Genomic DNA, 23,199 nt, shown 5'->3' with positions numbered 1-23,199 from the left:
AGAACTCAGCTTCAGAATCTTTCTGGCCGCTAAACCTTCAAAGTGCCGTCTTTGGGGAATGCTGCCTCAAATGGCTCGCGAGGTCCTACAACATCTACATTTATTTTGGAAAATCTGTTTCCGTAAAACCCAGCATACTTAATCACCAACTTTTGTTAACTTTATGGTGGCATATTAATACCTGTCAGGTTGATTTTAGTAGGAGTGGGACGGGGCTGACCTCACCGTCCCACCCTTCGGTATAAGGCCAGCGTCTTCACGATCTCGCTTTTCACAACCCCAGTCCCTGAGGGCTTATTTGGAGCTGTCGGAGTCCCCAGGACGTGGCCCCGGAGCAGGGTGAGGTGCCACCGTTAGAGGTGTCACAGTTCCCGGCGCCCGGACAGGGGGCGGTGCTCACGCCCCAGGCCCCGCTGACGCGATGTAGGCCGAGATCACCTCAGGCGCTCGCGGTGCAATCACAGAGCGCGCCGTAGCCGGTCGAACTCGACCTGAGATCCCTCCGCTCAGTGCCTTCAACGCCGTGCCCTGGTACCCCGCACCCGGGCATACAAAAGTGGGTCGCCCGCGATTCTCAGGGATTGATCGCCTCTTCAGCTAAGTTCTCTTCCGTTCCCGTACCACTGTGCCACAGGCGCAGCCCGCTTCCTCAGGTCCCCTATCCCGCGCAAGAAGACCACGGCTTCGCAGAGTGTTATTTAAGGGGCGTGGCCAGCGGAACATCCCGCCCCATTCTGTGACGCACAAGGTGGCGCGCGTGGGACCCGAGGGGTGGGGCTGGGTTTAGTAGGAAACCTGGGGGCCGGGGCCGCCTGTGGACGACCATCTGCCAGCTTCTCTCGCTCCGTCGACTAGGAGGAGCGGTGGCGACCTCGGCCTTCACTGTCTTCGGCAGAGTGAAATGGCGGCGGCGGCCGGGATGATGTTGCTGGGCTTGCTGCAGGCGGGTGGGTCGGTGCTGGGCCAGGCGATGGAGAAGGTGACAGGCGGCAACCTCCTGTCCATGCTGCTGATCGCCTGCGCCTTCACCCTCAGTTTAGTCTACCTGTTCCGTCTCGCCGCCGGCCACCTGGTCCAGCTGCCCGCAGGGGCGGTACGTACATTCTTTAGGGTCCGAGTGGGGCGCGCGCCGCAGCTGAGGCGGCCGAAGGGCTGGCGTCGGCGGCTCCGTGGCCCCGACCGGCTCAGTGCTCTGGCTGGAAGGCAACTGGGGGCGACTGCAGCCATGCTTGGCGTGGCTGTGGTGGCAGGCGCGCTGGGGGCTGGAGTAGTGGCTGCGGCGGCGGCACTGCCGCTGGTGGCGCTGGCTGTAGCTCCCGCCGTTACCTTGTGATGGGAGGCGTTGCTGGCTTCCCCGGCTGTGTATCTGATCCTGGACGGGGTCGTGGTTGCGGCATTTGTGGTTGTAGCGGTGGCTGTACTGACCACGGCAGTGGTGCTCCTAGTGGCGGTGGCTGGATTGGCGGCTGTGGGTTTGAACGACCCTCTGGTCGTTGGGGCCCTTGGTGGGGGTCCTGATGGGGATGCTGTTGGCAGCTGGCCCGTCATCCTGGAGGCTGCCCTGTGTGGTTCAGGGTTTTGTGGGCTGTAGTAGTGCCCCTGATGGCGGTTTATACCCATATTAAGGAGGATGTGTAGAGTGTGATAGTGGGAGTGACTGGAGTATGGTAAGGGCCTTCCTTCGATGCTAATAATATAAGTTTCTCGGCCGGACGCGGTGGCTCATGCCTGTAATCCCAGCACTTTGGGAGGCCGAGGCGGGTGGATCACCTGAGGTCAGGAGTTCCAGACGAGCCTGGCCAATATGGTGAAACCCTATCTCTACTAAAATACAAAAAAACAAAACAAAAATTAGCTGGATGTGGTGGCGCACTCCTGTGGTCCCAGCTACTTGGGAAGCTGAGGCCCGAGAATCGCCTGAACCCAGGAGGTGGAGGTTGCAGTAAGCCGAGATCGCGCCACTGGACTCCAGCATTGGCGATAGCGTGACTCCATCTCAGGAAAAAAAAAAAAAAAAAAAATCATTTTCTCCAATTTAACAGCTTTATTAACCTAGCTTTCAACCTCCTAAATGTTATTTGATGGATGCACCCTTTACAGTCAGCAATAAGTAGCTTTTGAAAACTATCCTTTTACTGACAATGCAATGTACAAACTTTTGACCAAGTAGCTTTTAAAATAATTTTTGTTTGAACCATACCAGGCATAAGACAGAGTTATTTATTTATTTATTTATTTATTTCCTACACATGGGATTTTTAAGGAAGTGATATTTGTCTCTGGGAAGACAAAGTTACTTTTACTGTTCAAAGATAGTTCTATTAGCTGAGGAGTGCTGTGAGGTTGTGGGGCTCCTTTCTATTTGAGACCACCAGAGAATTGAGGAGTATTACCCTTTTTCATTATTGTAAGTTTGATTTTCAGGATACTTAATGTTGTAATCTGCAGGTCTCATTTTGTGGCATCTAAAGAACCTTTTATGAAGAATGCTAGAGTTCTTGCTAGAGCTGATCTACTCTCTAAAATCAGTGGCTCTAGTTCACTTGCAGTGAGAGAAGCATGAGATGGATTGTTTACTGAGAAATAAATGTAGCTTCTTAAACATTTCCCTTCTTTCTATACCACAAGTTACTGTTTGTTTTTTTGATACCTTCTTTAAGCAAGTGTCTCGGACTAAAATTGTGAGTAGTAGAAGTAGTAAGTAGTGAAGAAACAACATAGTGGGCCCTCTGGGGACACGAATTCCACATTTGGGAATTCAACCAAGTGTAGATCTAAAATACTTGGGGGAAAACCCCAATACAAAATAACACAACAATAAAAAATAATACAAATAAAAAACACAGTTTAACAACTATTTACGTAGCCATTACATTGTATTGGGTATTGTAAATAATAGAGAAATGGTTTAAGGTATATGAGAGGATGTGCATAGGTTATACGCAAATACCTTGCCATTTTATATAAGGGACTTGAGGATCCCTGGATACAAATCTGTGAGGGGGTCCTGGAACCAGTTCCCCACAAATGGCAAAGGACAACTGTAGTTTGACCTTTTTGGTTTTTTGCTATTAATGGTTAGAAAAGTTGCCTGGAGACACCAATAATAAGTGGCCACTTTCTGGACAGTGTCCATCATTTAAAGTTACAGTGCCTTAGTGTTTATCTAGTTGTTTATTTTACACCTTGTTTTGAGTTTCTGTTCTTTTCTACAATAGCTACTCTCTTAAGGTATTTGTGATTTGGCTGTTCTCATGTTACTTCTGATGCTTCCTTTTTTTTTTGGTAACTTTTTTTTAAGTCTTAATAGCTATTTTGTTTAATAGTTTGGTCATGAAATGAAACTGGATTTCTCTCTTGAAATGAAGCGAGAACTGAATTTATTATTTTTTTCTCTTGTAGAAAAGTCCTCCATACATTTTCTCCCCGATTCCATTCCTTGGGCATGCCATAGCCTTTGGGAAAAGTCCAGTTGAATTTCTAGAAAATGCATATGAGAAGGTAAGTCTTCCAAATAATTAGAGGGGGAAAAAACAAAAAACAACGAGAGAAGTGCTTTTTAAACTTTTTTTTTTTAAAAAGTGGCAGAACATTTAAAAATATTGTAATTGTATATGTATCTTCAGTATGGGAAACAAAATGGAAACTGCTCTGGTTTAAGAGATGGTATCTTACAGATACCTATCCTTTTAGCTTTTCCCATGTCCTGGGGTCATCTTTGAGACACCACTGAGGAACCCTGTAGTTCTGGCAACTATGGTTTAAAAGCCACTGTTCTGAGTTTTCTATTCACTTATTGTTGTTAAAATTGATATTAATTAACCCTCATTTTTCTTTACCATGCATCTGTGGGATTTTCTAACCTGCTCTATACATCTTCTGTGATTTCACTGTCCACTTGGATGACTCACATGACAGCATAGCTACTCAATTCTTTGCCCGTCTTCTCTCTAATGAGCTTTCCTGTGCCAGTTAAGCCATTTACTTCACAGTCGCACTTTGGACTTCTCACTCTTAACTCTTTCACCTTCACAGTATTAATTTAGATATCCTATTCTTAGACCATACCTTCTCCTGGTTTGCTTGTGCAACTCCTTAAATTATAACTATTCTTTGACCTCGTTGAATCTTGCATTCCATTTACTTTCTCCTGATCCATCAGCCTTCATTCTTCACTTTCCTTTTTCCACTTTGGGTCCATGGCATGTCGTTTCCATTACACTCTTGCCAATACTGTACTTTACATTTCCTAAACCCTGCATCTTTTCATTGTGTTCAGCTGGCAGAAGTCACCCTCGGAGGCAGCCAGTTATTGTCTCCCTCAGCACCAGCTTAGTTTCTTCTTGATTTTATGATTGCTTACCTTAATGATATTTGAACACTGCTCCACAGTCCTATTATGTTCTTGTGATTGGGCCTACTTTTCTGCTCATTACAATGACTAATTCAAACCTTCACTTTTCTAAACTTCTGAATCTTTCTACCTCTCCATCAAAGCAGATGATTTTTTCTCCTGTTTAGGAGACAATGATTAAAAACATTGATTTAGGAGACAATGATTAAAAACCATTTAAAGGAAACTTCCTCATTTTCTCAGTTTCAGATATGCAAACCTATTTGTATTTATATAGTAATCCTATTCTCTTTTCTTCCTATCACAGTAATAATTATAAAACACTTACTTTATGCCAGTACTTAGTGCTTTACAAAGATCATCTCACTGAAGCTGCACAGAAACCCTTTCAGGTATATGTGTTTTATAGATGACAAAACTGAGAAGCAGAGAAGATATATAATTTCTTCTTGGATTCACTGCTAGACAGTGGCCAGCCAGGATTTACACATGTTCTGATTTCTGAGCCTATACTTTTATTAACGATAACAATAATGGAAAACAAGTCATTAAGGTGCTAAGTAAGCCAAGGTACTCTTCTCTGCCCTGTATATAAAATTTGTATATAATTTTATATACAAATATATACAAGTATATAAAATTTGGCAGCAGCTCTGTGAAGAACTGCTATTATTATTATTACCATTGTATAGGTGAGAGAAACTAAACACAGAGATAGTAAGTTATCTGACTATAGGACCAAAGTCATATAGCAAATAGGTGGAGGAGCTGGGATTTGAACACAGACAGTCTGGTTCACTGTGTTCTACCACTTTGATTTTATTACAACTATATTTTGCCTCTTGTTGGAGGCTGAACTCTCCATCCCTCTTTTGTCTCAGGAACTTTTTACTTTTGTTTTCTCAGTGTATTGTTGACTTCTCTTTCAACGGCATCTTTCCTTTTTCTCTGAAAAATTCTTGTCACCCATTTAAAAACTTCCTTAAAGTGGCTTGTGAGGCTCTGTAAGGTCTAACGCTGCCTCGTGCTCAACTCTCATCTTCTCCTTTCTCTTTCCCTTACCTTTAGGGCCTTTGTGTATGTTTAGCTACCAAACTAACTCCTCATTCTTCTGGTCTGAACCCAGTTGTCTTTTCCTCTGTTAGGTCTCCCTTTTTTATATTCTCTCATCACAGAGTTGCTTTCCTCTCTTAATACTTGTCACATTTGCAGTTTTACATTGATTAATTTGTATTTTTTCCAATAGACTAAGCTTGGTGAGTTGGGGACAGTATTTTTGTTCATGATTATACCCCCAGAGTCTAGTCTTCAATAATAATCAGAAAACTGCAAGGGGAAGCTTTTAACATCTAACCAAATTAATATAAAATAAAAAATGAAGTCATTTAATATAGGTGAGATAGTGCTAAAATAGATAAATAAACTTTTAGTTCTTCACATATCAGGTACTATAGAAAAGGTCAAAATCTTTGGTTAGTCTTGTAAAATTTGTTTTTAAACAAAGGGGGAAGAAAAGTCTATATTTTCAGAGGTGTTCATCACAGAATTAGCTGTAATAACTAAAGAAAACCCTGATGTCCAATAATTAAAGAGTAGTCAGTAACTTAACATTGTGATATTTATATAGACAATAGAAAATATTGTCAATATAAACTGAAAAAGCATAATTAACAGTTATATTTGTATTACATTTGCAACTAAATGAACATAATTATAAATTTGGACAAAGGAAGGAGGAGTATGGCAAGATGAAAAGAATTGCTTTAAGGTTTATATATGTTTTTATTTTTTCAATAATGCATTCTTTTGTGATTTTAAAGTTATTGTCTTAGTGTTGCATGTTTTTTGTAACATCACCATGTGTACTTTTCTCTTTTTAGTATGGACCTGTATTTAGTTTTACCATGGTAGGCAAGACATTTACTTACCTTCTGGGGAGTGATGCTGCTGCACTGCTTTTTAATAGTAAAAATGAAGACCTGAATGCAGAAGATGTCTACAGTCGCCTGACAACACCTGTGTTTGGGAAGGGAGTTGCATACGATGTGCCTAATCCAGTAGGTGACACTGTTATACCATGAACAAAGGCAAATCTATACTTCAGTAGTTATAGCTAATAGTGAGACATTATACATTTAAAATGTAGAAACAGCCAGGCATGGTGGCTTATGCCTGTAATCCCAGCACTTTGGGAGGCCGAGGTGGGTGGATCACTTGAGGTCAGGAGTTCGAGACCAGCCTGGTCAACATGGCGAAACCCCGTCTCTACTAAAAATACAAAAATTAGCTGGAGCTGGTGGTGCACACCAGTAATCCCAGCTACTTGGGAGGCTGAGGCATGAGAATCGCTTGAACTCGGGAGGTGGAGGTTGCAGTGAGCTGAGATCATACCACTGCACTTTAGCCTTGGCAACAGAGTGAGACTCTGTCTCAAAAACAAAAAACCACACCTACCCACCCACCCACCCACACACATACACACACCCATCCACCCACAAAGAAACCAACCAAACAAAAATATAATACAATGTAGAACCGGTTTATTCACTTGGTTCAAAAGTCTGAAGAATCGTGAGAAGAAGGGCCATGGATAACTGATAAGTAATGGGTATTTTGTTTTATAGTTGCTGTCATGGCTAAACAATATTAAAGGGCTTCCTGTATAAATAATGGAATCAGTGATAACTTAGCATATTGGGATTTAATATGAAAGGGTTATAAGACAATCCTGTTATTTCATCAAAAGGACTTCCTACCTACCCATTCCTGCCTGAAATTCTAACATAAGAGCTGTTTAGAGATTGCTGACTTTAGAAGTCCTCTTTTAATGCAACTACTTCAGGTGTGGGGTACATCTATGTGTATGTGTTACCCTCAAAAGCCAAATATGAAATTGTTTTAAGTTGATAATAGAACACAAATCAGACAATTGGCCCCAAAGCTTGGTGTGGGCTCTGGCTGTGAATGTAACACACATTAGCCAGTATCCTACTATAGCAGTTAAGAGTTAACATTAAATCTTGTTTGTAGTGATGGGGAATGAGGGAATGAATGGTTCTCCTTAAGGCCAAAAAAGAGGGCCCTGCAAAATCCCTCTGCTCAGATATTCATTTAGACTCCATTCATTTAGAGTCATATATATTTATTCTTTTAGACTCTTAAAATGTAAATGCCCAAAGGGTTAAAACCACTAGTTGTGTTAGTGTTACATAGGTATAATAATCTAAATGGATTTCATGATAAAACAAAAATGTGTTTTAGTGCTGTATCCCCTTTTTGAATTTTTTTGAAGGTTTTCTTGGAGCAGAAGAAAATGTTAAAAAGTGGCCTTAACATTGCCCACTTTAAACAGCATGTTTCTATAATTGAAAAAGAAACAAAGGAATACTTTCAGAGTTGGGGAGAAAGTGGAGAAAAAAGTAAGCAAAATGTTTTTTGTTTATCTTCACATTTCTACTTCTCTGTGAATAGAAAAGTAGAGTATATATGTGTGTAGTATATAAAAAGCAAATTACAGTGTTTGTAAAACTACCTTGGATTTATGGGAGGGATATGTAATGATTACCATGAAGTTGTAACTGAGAATCCAGCTTTTATACTGGGCTGCAGTTAAGTATTGCCTTCAGAGGCAATTGCTGTGCCCATAGTAGGAAGCAACATCTGCCCACAGGGCGGCAGGACCCAGGGCAGCAGGTCACTGCATTCTGGGTCTGGCCTTCGGCCTCTATAAGAGGTCCAGAATCTTTGTTTTTGGTGTACTTAAGTTGATATGATATATTTTCTAATCATATAAGAAACTGATGTATAAATTAGAATGCCAATGTGATAATGCATGTGAGACTTATAATTACAGCACCAAGAAATCCAGAATATTTACTGATATTCTCTTTATTGACAAATATAATTGGAAAGCCAAATGATCATTGGAAGTTCATTTAGTGAATGTGGAATTAACAGGAAATTAATTGGATAATTTTTGTGAGTTGAGTGTCATCAAATTATGCTTGCTTGGTGCGTTTGTCTCCAGTGTTGGGATATACTAATTGGTGATTATAGTTTTCTTTTGTATATGGCTAGTAATTCCATTTTAGTCCTGATCTTCCTACTTTTAACCTGGGAAATAATCTGATCTTTGGCTGCTGTTCCTTGGGAAGTACCTTATTATTGTCATATGCACTATAAATAACATTTTTCTGCTTTTGTTATTGTGACCTGAAAATCAAATAACCACATTTATTCTTTTTATGATGAAGTGCTCATGAGTGAGGTTTTGAGATGTGTTTCTGGGATCTGTTTTGCCTGTTCAGAGGGACAGGGTACTTCCTATTGTTTGGTTTATTGCCCCTCTTTATTGTTGTACATAGTCACATGTCTGTCTACAGACTTTTTTTGGTGATATCAATAGGATCTTGTTTGTTATTGAGCTCTGTTTTTATTCTCAATTTTCTTTCACTTTTTGGAAATAGTAATGAGAATAATCTTTTTTTCTCCCTAGATGTGTTTGAAGCTCTTTCTGAGCTCATAATTTTAACAGCTAGCCATTGTTTGCATGGAAAGGAAATCAGAAGTCAACTCAATGAAAAGGTGGCACAGCTGTATGCAGATTTGGATGGAGGTTTCAGCCATGCAGCCTGGCTGTTACCAGGTTGGCTGCCTTTGCCTAGTTTCAGGTATGGATAAGGAAGATACTACACTTGGTTATTTAACTTTGTATAATTATTGTAGTGTTGGTATGCTTTGCCTTAACAAAGATAAAAATTAAACAAGAAAAACATACAAAATGGGTAAGATTATGAACCCCCTTTCTTCTATAAGAATTCAAGACAAGTTTTCTTTATATAGTGAGCTCATTTAAAGTAAGTTTCAGTTTATTACAAAGGTGACTTACTGTCTGTCTAGTCTAATATTTTATTTATGTTTTTGTTTTTGAGATGGGGTCTTGCTCTGTTGCCCTGGCTGTAGTGCAGTGGTGTGATCTCGGCTCACTGCAGTCTCTGCCTCCTGTGTTCAAGCAATTCTCCTGCCTCATCCTCCCGAGGAGCTGGGACTACAGGCATGTGCCACCATGCCCAACTGATTTTTGTATTTTTAGTAGAGACAGGGTTTCATCATGTTGGCTAGGCTGGTTTCGAACTCCTGACCTCAGGTGATCCATCTGCCTCAGCCTCCCGAAGTGTTGGGATTACAGGCATGAGCCTCTGAGCCCAGCCTAGTTTAAAACCTGCTTACCTCACATATTCCTTATCCTCAGGAAAGTCTCCGAACTATATCTAAAAGTGATACAGCCCTTCTCTAAGCACTTGTTTGACATCTTGGGTGGCTTTTTATTTTATTGTGAAGTTTCTTTGTTTTGAATATTTGTGCCTTTATTTAATTTTCTGTTTCTTAAGGACAGGGACTGCCTCTGATATAAAGAAATATTGCTTTTAGGATGTGATCTATAGCTTAGTGCTTAGTGTTTTGCGTATTAGTAGGCTTTCTATACTTTTGTTGATTCATTTGTGTTTAGGTGTTTAGGTGACAGATGGGAGGAGATAGATTGCTAGTCCCTTTTCCTTCTATTTCTGTCCCCTCTATCTAGTTATAGATTAGAAGAGGGGTGGGAGTAAAAGGAAGAGCCAGGAGAGATTCTCTAAAGTTCTCTGGAACTCATCATACCGTATATTTGCAAGTAGCTTTGCAGTTTCAAAATGTTTTAATATATATTATATTAGAACACCCAGCACAGCCCTGGGCCCATAGTGGGTTCTCCATAAATGTGCATTTCTTTTTTTTGTTTTTTTTTGAGATGGAGTCTCACTCTGTCATCCAGGCTGGAGTGAAGTGGTGCCATCTCAGCTCACTGCAAACTCCGCCTCCTGGTTTCACGCCATTCTCCTGGCTCAGCTTCCCGAGTAGCTGGGACTACAGGCGCCTGCCACCACACTCGGCTAATTTTTTTGTATTATTAATAGAGATGGGGTTTCACTGTGTTGGCCAGGATGGTCTCGATCTCCTGACCTCGTGATCCGCCTGCCTCGGCCTCCCAAAGTGCTGGGATTACAGGCATGAGCCACAGTGCCTGGCCCATAAATGTGCATTTCTACCTGTCTGTTTCTACCTGCTGTGTCTCTTGGATGAAGTCAGAACTTGTTATGTTAAGCCCTTTACATTCTGGCCCAGTCTTTCTTTCTTTTACTTATACCGACTAATTTAACCAAATTATTCCATTCACCTTCCTAAACAGGCCTATGTTTTCCTGGTTTGACTGTATTCATACAGTTAAGCTCTAACATCTTCTCTTCTGTACACATGGTCTCAGTCGGTTCTCAATAACAGAATAACAATCTTGTAAATGAAACAGTGTAGGAGTTTTTATTAGAAGGCTTGATTTAAGAGGGGGCTTGGGAGTCAGATTGCCTAGTTTTAAATTCAAGCTCCAATGTTTGCTTTCTGTGTGATCTTATGCAGCTAGCTATAACTTGAGGTTAATGTATGTACCTCACAGGAAGATAAAAGTGAGTAATTCATGTAAAATACTTAACATGGTACCTGCTACATAATGAACATATTATTTAAAGGTAAAATTTAGGAGTTGAAGTTTGTTTTCTGAATCTGCTAGTATTTTCACCCCCTACAAAAAACTGTTGTATTAGAAAGTGAAAAGTAGAATCAGATTCCACAGAAGAACCAGAGTGACTCTCCTACTTTAAGACTTGATTTGGTATTAAAATTGGAATTTTATGTTAATTTAAGAGTATTCTACTTTCTGTTGAACTGGAAAATACTCCTAAAGGAATTTCTTCCTTGTTTTAGGCCTTTAGTTTGAACATAGGTAATATGTTAAGAATCTGAGATATATATGTTAAATAAAGCACAGTTCTTGCCCTTAGGGACTATGGACATTTTTAACAATGTAAGATTTTCATGACTTCCAGTATGTTCCTGGCTCTGATTTTTTTGTCAATTATTTTAGAGTCATTAAAGTTGGTTAAATAAGGTGCTTTATGCTAGGTCCTGGTTTTCAAAATGAATTTGATCCTAGAAGGTTATTTCTTTATTAAAAAAATCATCTTTGTCTTTTAATTACAGACGCAGGGACAGAGCTCATCGGGAAATCAAGAATATTTTCTATAAGGCAATCCAGAAACGCAGACAGTCTCAAGAAAAAATTGATGACATTCTGCAAACTTTACTAGATGCTACATACAAGTAAGTGCTATTCAGATAACATATTAAGCTGAAGCAGGAAATTACACATTAAAACACAATTAAGTAATATTTCCAGTTAAAAAACAGTGTTGTTGGCAAAATAAGTTGATAACTATGATCCTTGGACTTTTTAAATTGTTGAGACATAAACTGTCGGCATCTGTATCTTACTGTAATCCCAGTAACTGGGTATGGTAAAAGTTTGCTAATGAACTGTAATGGAGTCTTTTGTAATCAAAATCGTTTTGTGCTGGTCTGTCTCTTCCCTAAGAGAAAAAAACTCTGACTTGTGATAGTCAAATATAAGAGACTATTATACCTGAAAAATGTATTCATTATGTCACTTTATTTAAAGGTTGAGGCATGAAATGTATGTGCCAAAATGTTAAATTTGTGTGTTTGGTTCATTCCTTAGGGATGGGCGTCCTTTGACTGACGATGAAGTAGCAGGGATGCTTATTGGACTACTCTTGGCAGGGCAGCATACATCCTCAACTACTAGTGCTTGGATGGGCTTCTTTTTGGCCAGAGACAAAACACTTCAAGAAAAATGTTATTTAGAACAGAAAACAGTCTGTGGAGAGAATCTGCCTCCTTTAACTTATGACCAGGTTTGTTGGATTTTTCAGTTTCATTGCTGCCTTATGACTTTGAGTATCTGTGGCTAATTTTTAAAAGGGACAATTTGAGATTTTCTGTGTACTATAGCTTAAACTGATCAGCGTCTCTATTTTTAGCAAATTCCCCATAACCTTACCTAAAATATCTTAATGTTATTGCTTCTTGCCATAACATGAGCAGAGACTTCTGAAAGTAGTAGTAGTAGTAGTAATGAGGACTAGATATTTACAAACACTTTGTGCAGCTTGCTGGGGTGGAAAGGAAGAGAGGACAACTCACTGCACAACCTGACATTCCATCTTGGAAGCAAACCTTGTTGATATCATCTTCCTGTTATCTTTTGTGTTTTTGGTCGTATATTAATGTGGTGTATTACACTGATTTTCAGGTGTTAATTGTATTCCTGGGATAAATCCTACTTTGTCATGGTGCATAGTTCTTTTTATATGTTACTGCATTCAATTTGGTGGTGTTTTGTTGAGGATTTTTGCATCCATATTCATAAGGGATATTGATCTCTAGTTTCACTGTGATGTCTTTGGCTAGTTTTGATATCAGGATCATACTGGTCTCATAGAATGAATTTGGAAGTATTCTTTTTTTCTTCTAAGTTTTGGAAGAGTTTGTGGATGATTGGTGTTAATCCTTTTTTTTTTTTTTTTAACATATTTGCTAAAATTCAACAGTGAAATCATCTAGATCTGTGCTTTTCTTTCTGGGAAGACTTTACTTACTAATTCAATTTATTTGTTACAGGTTTATTCAGATATTCCATTTCTTCTTATGTCAGTTTCAGTAGTTTATATCTCTAGGAATCTGTCCATTTCATCTAGGTTACCTAATTTGTTGGCATACAATTGTTCATAGTATTCTCATAATCCCTTTTATTTCTGTAAGCTCAGTATTGATATCTCAATACTCATTCTTGTTTTTAGTAACTTTTAAAATAACAGCTTAATTGATATATTTACATACCATAAATCCATCCATTTAAAATCTACACTTTGTGGTTTTTAGCATATTCAGAGTTGGGAAACCATCATCATAATTTAATTTTAGAACATTTACATCACTCCCAAAAGACAGCCAGTACCCATTAGCAGTCATGCTTCATTCTCCCTGACTCCTGCCCTTGGCAACCATTAATCTCTTTTTGCCTCTATGAGTTTGCCTATTCCGGATATTTCATATAAATGGGATCATACAATATGTAGTCTTTTGTGACTAGCTTGTTTCACTTAGCATGTTACCAGGGTTCATCCATGTTGTAGCATGTATCATTACTTCAGTCTTTGTTATTACCAATAATACTCCATTATATGGATATACCACATTTTGTTTATTCATCAGTTGATGGACATTTGGGTTGTTTCCACCTTTTAAATTATTATGAATAATGCTGCTCTAAACATTTTTTGTATACTGTATATTTGTATTTGTATACTGATTTTATGTGGACATGTGTTTTCAATTTTGTGGGGGTCATACCTAGGAGTAGAATTGCTGGGTCATAAGATAACTTTGAAGAACTGCCACACTGTTTTTAAAAGTGGCTGCACCACTTTCAAATCTCAATAAACAGTGTATGCTGGTCCTGACTTCACCCCCTCACCAAACTTGTTAACTTGATTTTTTTGTTATAGTAGGTGTGAAGTGGTACTTTTTTTTTTTTTTTTTTGAGACAGAGTCTTGGTGAGATGCCCAGGCTTCAGTGCAATGGCGCCATTCTTGGTTCACTGCAACTTCAGCTTCCCGGGTTCAAGCTATTCTCCTGCCTCAGCCTCCCAAGTAGCTGGGTGCACACCACCACACCTGGCTAATTTTTGTATTTTTAGTAGAGATGAGGTTTCACCATATTGGCCAGGCTGGTCTTGAACTCCTGACCTCAAGTCATGCGCCTGCCTTGGCCTCCCAAAGTGCTGGGATTACAGGTGTGAACCACTGTGCCCAGTTGGTATTTTGTTTTGATTTTTCATTTTCCTGGTGACTAGTGATGTTGAATGTCTTATGATGTGCTCTTTGGCTTTGGTATATCTTCTTTGGGAGAAATGTCTGCTCACATCCTGTTCCCATTTTTAAAATGAGTTGTCTTTTTATTATTGAGTTGTAAGAGTTCATGTATTTTTTTTTTTTAATGTGCTTTTGGTGTCGGAGAAACCAGTACCTAATCAAAGTGTATGAAGATTTATTTCTGTGTATTCTTCTTAGTGTTTTGTAGTTTCATATCATACATTTAGGTCTTTGATCTGTTTTGAATTAATTTATGTATATGGTGTGAGGTTATCATTCTTTTGTGTGTGGTTATCCAGTTGTCCCACACTGTTTGTTGAAAAGATTATTTTTTCTGCGTTGAATTGTCTTTGTAAAAAAATCTATTATAGCCAGGCGCAGTGGCACATGCCTGTATTCTCAGCTACTGAGAAGCTGAGATGGGAAGGTCGCTTGAGCCCAGGACTTGGGGTCCAGCCTGGGCAACATAGTGAGACCCTGTCTGTAAAAAAAAAAAAATGTTCTAAAAAGCCTCTTGACCATAAATTTAAGGCTTTATTTCTGGACTCAGTTATATCCCATTGATATGTTTAATCTGGTGCCATTACAGTAGTTTTGTAATAAGTTTTGAATTCGGGAGTGTGAGTCCTCTGACTTTGTCCTTTTCAAGGCTGTTTATCTACTCCTAGTCCCTTTAATTTCCATATGAATTTTGGGGTCAGTGTGTCAATTTCTGCAAAGAAGCTGACTGAGATTTTTGACAATGTTTGCATTGTATTGTTATATTAATTTGGGAGCATTGCTATCTTAACAATTTCAGTCTTTACATCTATGGACATGGCATGTCTTTCTATTATTTTAGTTCTTTAATTTCTTTCAACAGTGTTTTGCAGTTTTTGGTGTACAATGTTTAAACTTCTCTTATTAAATGTATTCTTAAATATTTTATTATTATTATTATTTTGATGTTATTCTTTCTTCTGCCAGTTCAAATCTGCTGTTGATTCCCTCGGGTGAATTTTTCATTTCAGTTCTCATACTTCTCAGTTCTTGAATTTCTATTTGGTTTTCTAAAAAAAAATTTGTTGATATTCTCTATTTTACTAGCGATAACTAGGCATATTTTGCTATAATTCTTTGAACCTATTTATAATAGCTGATTTAAATCATTATCTAGTAAGTCCAATGTCTGGGCTTCTTCATTGATAGTTTCTATTAAACTGCTTTCTTTTTCTATGCACTGGCCATACTTTCCTGTTTTGGTGTGTTTTTTGTAAGCTTTTGTTGAAAACTGTACATTTAAAATAATGTGGTAACTGTGGAAATCAGATGCCCTCCTCCCTGGGTTTATTGTTGCTGGCTTTTTGTTATTGTTACTGCTGCTGCTGTTTGTTTACTGCCTTTCCTGGATTAATTATGTCATTCTTTGTTTAGTGAAGTCTTTGAAATCTCTGCTTATGTAATTACTTTAGTGGGCATCTGATATTTGGACAGAGATTTACTGAGGTGCTTTGAACAGCCAGTCTCCTAGCTTTTGCTGAAAGGCTCTGTGTGTGTGTGTGTTAGGGGATGTTATTAACACTCCAACAGGCAGTTACAAGTCTGCCTTCACTACCTGTGTATACAGGTCAGCCAAAGGTAAAAGATTACAGCCTCTTAGATCTTACCTGGGCATGTGCATGGTCTTATACATATGTGTGGCCTTCAAGATCCTCTTATGTTGGAACTTTTCAAAGTCTCCTGTGGACATCTCATTCTCCAGTTTTCCCTTTTAAACTTCTTGTTCTGTCTCTTAGCACCAATTGATATCACCATCTCTGGTGCCTTCAGTGTTAAACAATTTTTGCTAATTATTTTTGGAAAATTTGCTCTGGCTCCTCTAATACTTGTTAGGCTTCTGGCTTTCACAGCTGCTATAGTTGCCATGCTATTGGTTTCTGGGGCTACCATGGATTTGGGGAGAGGAGGATGAGAGAAATACAACTTCCACTACCACAAAGCTTACTCTTCTTACCAAGATTCAGATTTATTTTTCTTGAATTAACTCTCCTTACATTGTTGCAAGCCTTTGATTAATCTTCCGGAATTTTGAAAAAGTTGACATTGAGATTTTTGCTACCGTTTTCATTTTTTGGAGGAGTGAATTTTGTAGGTTCTTACTTCATTCTTCAGGGCGGATCACCTTTCTTTCTGTTACCTTGCCCTCCTTTTTCACGTTGGACAGTGTGGTAGAGCATGATAATCCCAGCCACCTTGAACCAGTTACCTCTACTTTTAGCTGGAATGCAAGCTGTCTTGTACTAACCAAGACGTTAAACTAATTTTTTATGCTGTTGAAGTATGTTATTTATAACAATCAGGAAATGCTTTCTCATTTTAGCTCAAGGATCTAAATTTACTTGATCGCTGTATAAAAGAAACATTAAGACTTAGACCTCCTATAATGATCATGATGAGAATGGCCAGAACTCCTCAGGTGAGTATCTTGGCTACATCTTCCCCTCCATACCCCCAGTTTTTATTTATCAAAAAGAGGAAATAGCTGGGTGTGGTGGTTCACACCTGTAATCTCAATACGTTGGGAGGCTGAGGTGGGAGGATCACTTGAGGCCAGAATTTGAGACCAGCCTGGTTTGAGACCAACATAGTGAGACCGACCTCATCTCTACAAATTTTTTTCTAAAAATTAGCTGGCCAGAATTGCACATGCTTGTGGTCCCAGCTACTCAGGAGGCTGATGTCGGTAGATTGCTTGAGCCTGGGAGGTTGAAACTGCAGTGATCCGTGATCACACCACTGCACTGCTGCCTGGGCAACAGAGCAAGACCTTGTCTCAAAAAAAAGGAAAAGAGGAAGTAGAGTAGCATAAAATAGATTTTTTTTTTAAATTAAAAAAGTAGAATAATCATTTTTACCTAACTTCAGTTTTATATATTCTAAAAACATATTTTTAACATAATTGTAGATAGTATACATGCTAATCTTTTTTTTTTTTTTAAAAGATGGGATTTCTCTCGTTGCCCAGGCTGGAGTGCGATGGCGCAATCTCGGCTCACCACAGCCTCTGCCTCCTGGGTTCAAGCGATTCTCCTGCCTCGCCTCCCGAGTAGCTGAGATTATAGGGGCATGCCACCACACCTGGCTAATTTTTTGTATTTTCAGTAGAGACAGGATTTCTCCATGTTGGTCAGGCTGGTCTCAAACTCCTGACCTCAGGTGATCTACCCGCCTTGGCCTCCCAAAGTGCTGGGATTACAGGCGTGAGCCACCGCGCCCGGCCTACATGCTAATCTTTAATGCTAATCATGCTCTGCATTTTTCTTTAACAATTGGGGTTTTAAAAATGAAAGTACATATTTTTCTTGGTTTTAAAAATAACATTTTGTTGTAAAAAATTGTTAGTATGAAGTGTACAAATTGGATAGTGAAAGTCTCTCTGAAATTCAAACCCTACCTCCAAGGCATTATGGGTTTGATTTGTATACTGTGTACTTCCAACCTAACGCTGGCTCACTGGAAATCATCTTGAGTTAAAATAATTTTTAGTTTGCCTATTATCTAGCCAGTTTTTAAATATATGTACAGATGGTTCTTGATTTATGGTGATTCAACTTACAATTTTTTGACTTTATGATGGATTTATCAGGATGTAAACCTATCATAAGTCAAGGAGCATCTGAGTATCCATGTATGTTCATGCTTTATTACACAATTATCTGATTATTTGGCAGGACATTTTTAAATTCTCTAATGAAATGTGTGGCTTTTGTTTATAGACCGTGGCAGGGTATACCATTCCTCCAGGACATCAGGTGTGTGTTTCTCCCACTGTCAATCAAAGACTTAAAGACTCATGGGTAGAACGCCTGGACTTTAATCCTGATCGCTACTTACAGGATAACCCAGCATCAGGGGAAAAGTTTGCCTATGTGCCATTTGGAGCTGGTAAGATGATTATATTTTATATTGGAAATGTTTGTTCTGATAACATACTTGTCTCTGTCAAAATATTCTATATGAATTGTGTTTACAAATTATCTCTCCCTTTCCTCATTAGGGACATTTTTGCAAACTTTTATAGGAGACGAATCTTTATAAGTTGGAGAAAAATATTTCCTTTGTACTAAATGGAATTGTTCAGTGAATCCTTATATAATGCTTCATTACTTCCTAACGTGTCTGGTTTTATTAGGTCTAATTTTTATAGTCCACCCTTGTTTTCCTTTACAATAGTATTTAAAGCTATTTGTGGATTTCTCTTTTAAAGAACCATTGGAGTCGGCACACCATTCAGGGCATTAATTTAAGTTAAATATAAGAGATTACTAGTATTTCACAAAAAAGCAAAGACAGTCTTTTAAAATTAAAGCTTTTCTGGATTTGCTCTCTGTGAATATCCTTATGAGAAAATGGTCTTTGAATCTGGGCAGGTTGTGTGTAGGCTTGCAAATTTCATTTTCAATAAGATCCTAAAATAATTTAGGTATACCCTTGTTTCTCCAGTAATTTCTTTATCCATTGGTTCTCTGTACTGATTAAACTATGTTCTATGACTTGAGTCTTTCCAAAGGGATCATTTAAATGACAGATGACTTGTCATTGGTCATACTTTTTCCATGTATAAAGGAAAGTATAAAGTCCTTTGGGAACTTCATATCTTAACTTTATGTAATAAATTCAATACTGTGGTATATAACACAATATATAAAAGAATCATAGTTTTTTTGTTTGTTTGTTTGAGAGAGTCTTGCTTTGTCACCCAGGCTAGAGTGCAGTGGTGCAATCTCTCAGCTCACTACAACCTCCACCTCTGGGTTCAAGTAATTCTCGTGCCTTAGCCTCCTGAGTAGTTGGGATTACAGTTGTGTAACCACCATGCTCAGCTAATTTTTGTACTTTTAGTAGAGACTGGGTTTCGCCATGTTGGCCAGGCTGGTCTCGAATTCCTGGCCTGAAGCGATCTGCCCACCCCGGCCTCCCAAAGTGCTGGGATTACAGGCGTGAGCCATGCCACCTGGCCAAAGAATCAGATTGTTATACAGATGGGAAGAGCGTTAGTTCTGTAGCCCAATTTCTGCCCCAAAGATGAATCATTTCTAAACTAGTAATTATCTGGTTTCCACTTGAACTTTACTAGAAATGGGTTGTGGGTTATTCAGTTACCTTATATGATAGCTCATTCCATTTTTGGACAGCTGTCATTTTTAGAGCCTTATATTAAAGCTGAAATCTGTTTCCTTTTAACATCCCATTTATAGTTGGTCCTAACCATAGTCTCTGAACTTATATTGTATGGGAGATTTGAGTACAGATACAATGTCTCCTCAATCTTTTTTTCAATCTTTGTGTTAGTTTCCTAGGGCTTCTGTAACTAATTACCACAATATGGGTGGCTTAAAACAATAGAAATTTATTCTCTCACAGTTTTGGAGGCTGAAAGTGTGAAATCAAGGTATTGGCAGGACCGTGCTCCTCCTCAAGGTTCTACAGGAGAATCCTTCCTTGCATCCTCCTAGCTTCTAGTGGCTCTTGGCAATCCTTGGCTTGTAACTACATCATTCCAATTACTACCCATCTTCAACAGGCTTTCTTCTTGTTCATGTCTCTGTATCTTCACATGGCATTCTTATAAGGACACCAGTCATTGGATCTAAGGCCTACCCTAAGTCAGGGTGATCTCATCTTAAATAATTACGTATATAAAGATCCTATTTTCCAGTTAAGATCACATTCTAAGGTTCTGGATGGACTTGAATTTGTGGGGGGATATATGATCTCACATTAATCACATTACATGTCTCTAATTTCTTTACTCATTCTTTTACTTTGTAATTGTGCTGTTTATTTATGTTAGTGCATATAGTTCATTCATTTTCATAATATTACATTTTGTGAATCATCAGAATTTATCTACTCTTTTGTTGATTCAGTTTTAGGATACTTCTTGCTTGTTGTGATTAAATCCTTTGACTATTCTTCCTGTAAGCCAAGCTTCTCTTTAGTTGTTATATTTGAAATATGGACCAACTTGTAAATGCTCATCTTAAATGTCACTCCTAGAAATAAGTACAGTTATGGGCCAAGCAAGCACTGTGCTAAGCACTCAGTATCAGTTTAGGTTTTTTCTTTTGATGAAAAATCTTGCAATGAAATGCCCAAATCTTAAGTCAACATTCATTGAGTTTTGACAAATGAATAATCTTTAGTTAAGTCTAATTTATCAGTTTTTTAAATGGTTATTGCTTTCTGGCCCTGTCTTGAAATTTTTGCTTAGTCCATGTCATGAAGATATTCTCCTGTTCTTCTCTACTAAACTTTATGCTGTTAGCATCATGGTTTGTGGCCCTTCTTGAATTAATATTTGATTATGGTGTGAAAAATTTCATTTTTCCCCCATGTAATATCTAGTTATTCCTGGACCTTATGTTGAAAAGACTTTTCTTTTCCTCATTGGCTTGGTGTCTTTATTGAGAATCAAATAACCATAAAAATACTCTGTTCTGGGCTCTGTGCTCTGTTCCATTTATCTATTTGTTGATCCTTACCTAGTACCACTCTTGTGTTTTACCTTTAGTCTTGAAGTCAGATTTGAAATCAGTTTTATGTCTTCCAACTCAGTTCTTTTTCCAAGATTGCTTTGGATATCCTAGGTCCTTTGTATTTGCATATACATTTTAGAATTAGCTTGTCAGTTTCTACATGGATGTGACTTTTTAGTATATGTATTATTTTGGGTTCATTAAATCTCATTTTCTTTCATAATCATTTATAATGACATTTGAGGTTTTGACTGGAAGGTTTTCATATTGACTTTTAACTAGGGCTTTCTTGGGACAGAAACAGAATATTCTACTATATTCCCAAACTAGATTACCATCTTATGATTCAAACTTTCCCATATATTTAACCCAGATATATGTTTTCAGTAAAAGTAATTGGAAAAGTTATGTGATTAGTCAAGTACTGTTTTCCTAAAATGTGATATTGAAAATCTCCTGGAATTTTTAATAATTCACAGTTTTATGTGAAAAGAATGTCATCTTTTTATTATACTATCTGTACATTTGCGATTCATCTAAAATGTAAATAAAAATATCACCTCAGAGTAAAAAGGATGAGAAAGAATTTAAACCGATTCTTGTAACTTTTTCTTTTTTTTAGGGCGTCATCGTTGTATTGGGGAAAATTTTGCCTATGTTCAAATTAAGACAATTTGGTCCACTATGCTTCGTTTATATGAATTTGATCTCATTGATGGATACTTTCCCACCGTGAATTATACAACTATGATTCACACCCCTGAAAACCCAGTTATTCGTTACAAACGAAGATCAAAATGAAAAGACTGCCAGGAGCTAATATATGTGATCGTCACTGTAAGCCACAAAGGCGTTCGAAGAGAATGAAGTGTACAAAACAACTCTTGTAGTGTACTGTTTTTTTGAGTGTGTAATTCTAAAAGCCAGTTTAACTTATGATTTAGTATTTTGTTAACTGAATGGTTCTATCAAATATAATAGCATTTGAAACATTTTCTAATAGTTATGTTACTTATACATGGGCTTTCAGGAAGTTCATTAGTAAAACAACTGTTCGGGGGGGATCTAGGTAATTGGCAGATTCTAAATAATATAATTTCCATGTAATAATTTTAAGAGTACTCATAGCTCTTGCCAAATAAGTTCAGGGTATTCAAACCTTGGACTAGTCCTGCAAGGTATAAAGAATAAAAATCCCAGTGAGATACTTGGAAACCACAGGTTATTATTTATCTGGGCAATTATTGTGTGTGTGAGGATAGAAGAGGGAATAATCGAACATCTAAAGCCTTGAATAAGAGAATACTAACTGTTTTAGTATGATGATATTCAGAAATGGAGATGTTATAGAAAAATAAATCCTTTGGAATTTTAACTAAAATCACTGCATATAGGAAATTAAGAGATCTAGGACCATATTTGATAAGATTTCTTAAAAATAATGTAATTGTTAATGCTAAAGACTGCTCATGTATCTTGATCTAATTACTAAATAATTACATGTTTACCTGATAAGTATGTATCTAGTTCTACAAGGTCACATTTATGTGGAAGTCCAAAGTCAAGTCCTTAGGGGATAATTTTGTTTTGGCTCACATGTTCCCTGCTTCCTCTCTTTTTTTTTTTGAGATGGAGTCTAGCTCTGCTTCCTCTCTTTTTTTTTTTTTTTTGAGATGGAGTCTAGCTCTGTTGCCGAGGCTGGAGTGCAGTGGCACGATCTCGGCTCATTGGATCCTCTGCCTCCCCGGTTCAAGCAAATCTCTGCCTCAGCCTCCCAAGTAGTTGGGATTACAGGCGCCTACCACCGTGCCTGGCTAATTTTTTGTATTTTTAGTAGAGACGGAGGTTTCACTATGTTGGCCAGGCTAGTCTTGAACTCCTGACCTCGTGATCCACCCGCCTCAGCCTCCCGAAGTGCTGGGGTTACAGGCATGAGCCACCGTGCCTGGCCTTCCCTGCTTCCTCTCTAGAATCCAGTTAGGGATGTTTGTTACTACTTGTGTTGATTAAAACAGTTAAACTAACTTTTTTCTTTTAAAAATGTGAGATCAGTGAACTCTGACTTTAAGATAATCTGAAACAAGGTCCTTGGGAGTAATATAATTGGTCACATTCTGTAAAGCACATTCTGTTTAGGAATCAACTTATCTTAAATTATAACTCCGGGCCTAACTATATGAGATGGCTGAAAAAATACCGCATCATCTGTTTTCACTAGATGATGCCAAAATATTTTGCTTTCTGTATATTACAGTTCTTTTTAAAAGGCTGGAAGACTCATGTTAAACTCTAATTGTGAAGGCAGAATCTCTGCTAATTTTTCACATTAAAATTCTCTTTGAAAAAATATAGCCTGTATTCATGAATTGTAAAGTATGTGCTTCAGTGAGCAGAGTTAGGGAATCCAGGAACTTGAGTGAGGGAAAAATTACATCTTTATTTGCACTAATTTCTAACTGCAATTTAGTATTTATTTCATTTATGAATTTGGGCAACATTAGCAGT

General features: G+C 38.2%; 1 protein-coding gene across 5 annotated transcripts; it reads left to right on the top strand.

Annotated features, from left to right (window-relative positions):
* Positions 1 to 320: 320 nt before the first annotated feature.
* Positions 321 to 23,043, top strand: LOC101018881 (lanosterol 14-alpha demethylase). Of its 5 annotated transcripts, none has more exons than XM_009203456.3 (10): positions 321 to 339; positions 3,403 to 3,501; positions 6,235 to 6,411; positions 7,647 to 7,773; positions 8,850 to 9,024; positions 11,426 to 11,545; positions 11,961 to 12,156; positions 16,536 to 16,631; positions 17,932 to 18,100; positions 21,317 to 21,689. In XM_009203456.3, exons 3-10 carry the CDS (start codon positions 6,259 to 6,261, stop codon positions 21,493 to 21,495), a joined length of 1,215 nt encoding a protein of 404 aa, XP_009201720.1. In that variant the 5' UTR covers positions 321 to 339; positions 3,403 to 3,501; positions 6,235 to 6,258; the 3' UTR covers positions 21,496 to 21,689. The 5 variants fall into 5 exon arrangements, with proteins under 5 accessions (XP_009201720.1, XP_009201719.1, XP_009201717.1 ...); XM_009203455.3 differs by lacking the exon at positions 321 to 339 and adding an exon at positions 538 to 556; XM_009203453.3 differs by lacking the exon at positions 321 to 339 and adding an exon at positions 649 to 748.
* The last annotated feature ends 156 nt before the right edge of the window (positions 23,044 to 23,199 follow it).

Source organism: Papio anubis, chromosome 4, assembly GCF_008728515.1.
Source record: "Papio anubis isolate 15944 chromosome 4, Panubis1.0, whole genome shotgun sequence".
Taxonomy (NCBI): Eukaryota; Metazoa; Chordata; class Mammalia; order Primates; family Cercopithecidae; genus Papio; species Papio anubis.
The sequence above is the reverse complement of the archived record's forward strand: the minus strand, read 5'-3'. Positions and strand labels throughout refer to the sequence as shown.

What these genes read in the sequence shown, in the direction of transcription:
- LOC101018881 (XM_003896342.4), top strand. Translation starts at nt 902, where the DNA reads ATGGCGGCGGCGGCCGGGATGATGTTGCTGGGCTTGCTGCAGGCGGGT. An exon ending in CTGCCTTTGCCTAGTTTCAG is followed by an intron (nt 9,025 to 11,425) that starts GTATGGATAAGG and finishes TTTTAATTACAG; the next exon opens with ACGCAGGGACAGAGCTCATC. An exon ending in GAATGGCCAGAACTCCTCAG is followed by an intron (nt 16,632 to 17,931) that starts GTGAGTATCTTG and finishes TTTTGTTTATAG; the next exon opens with ACCGTGGCAGGGTATACCAT.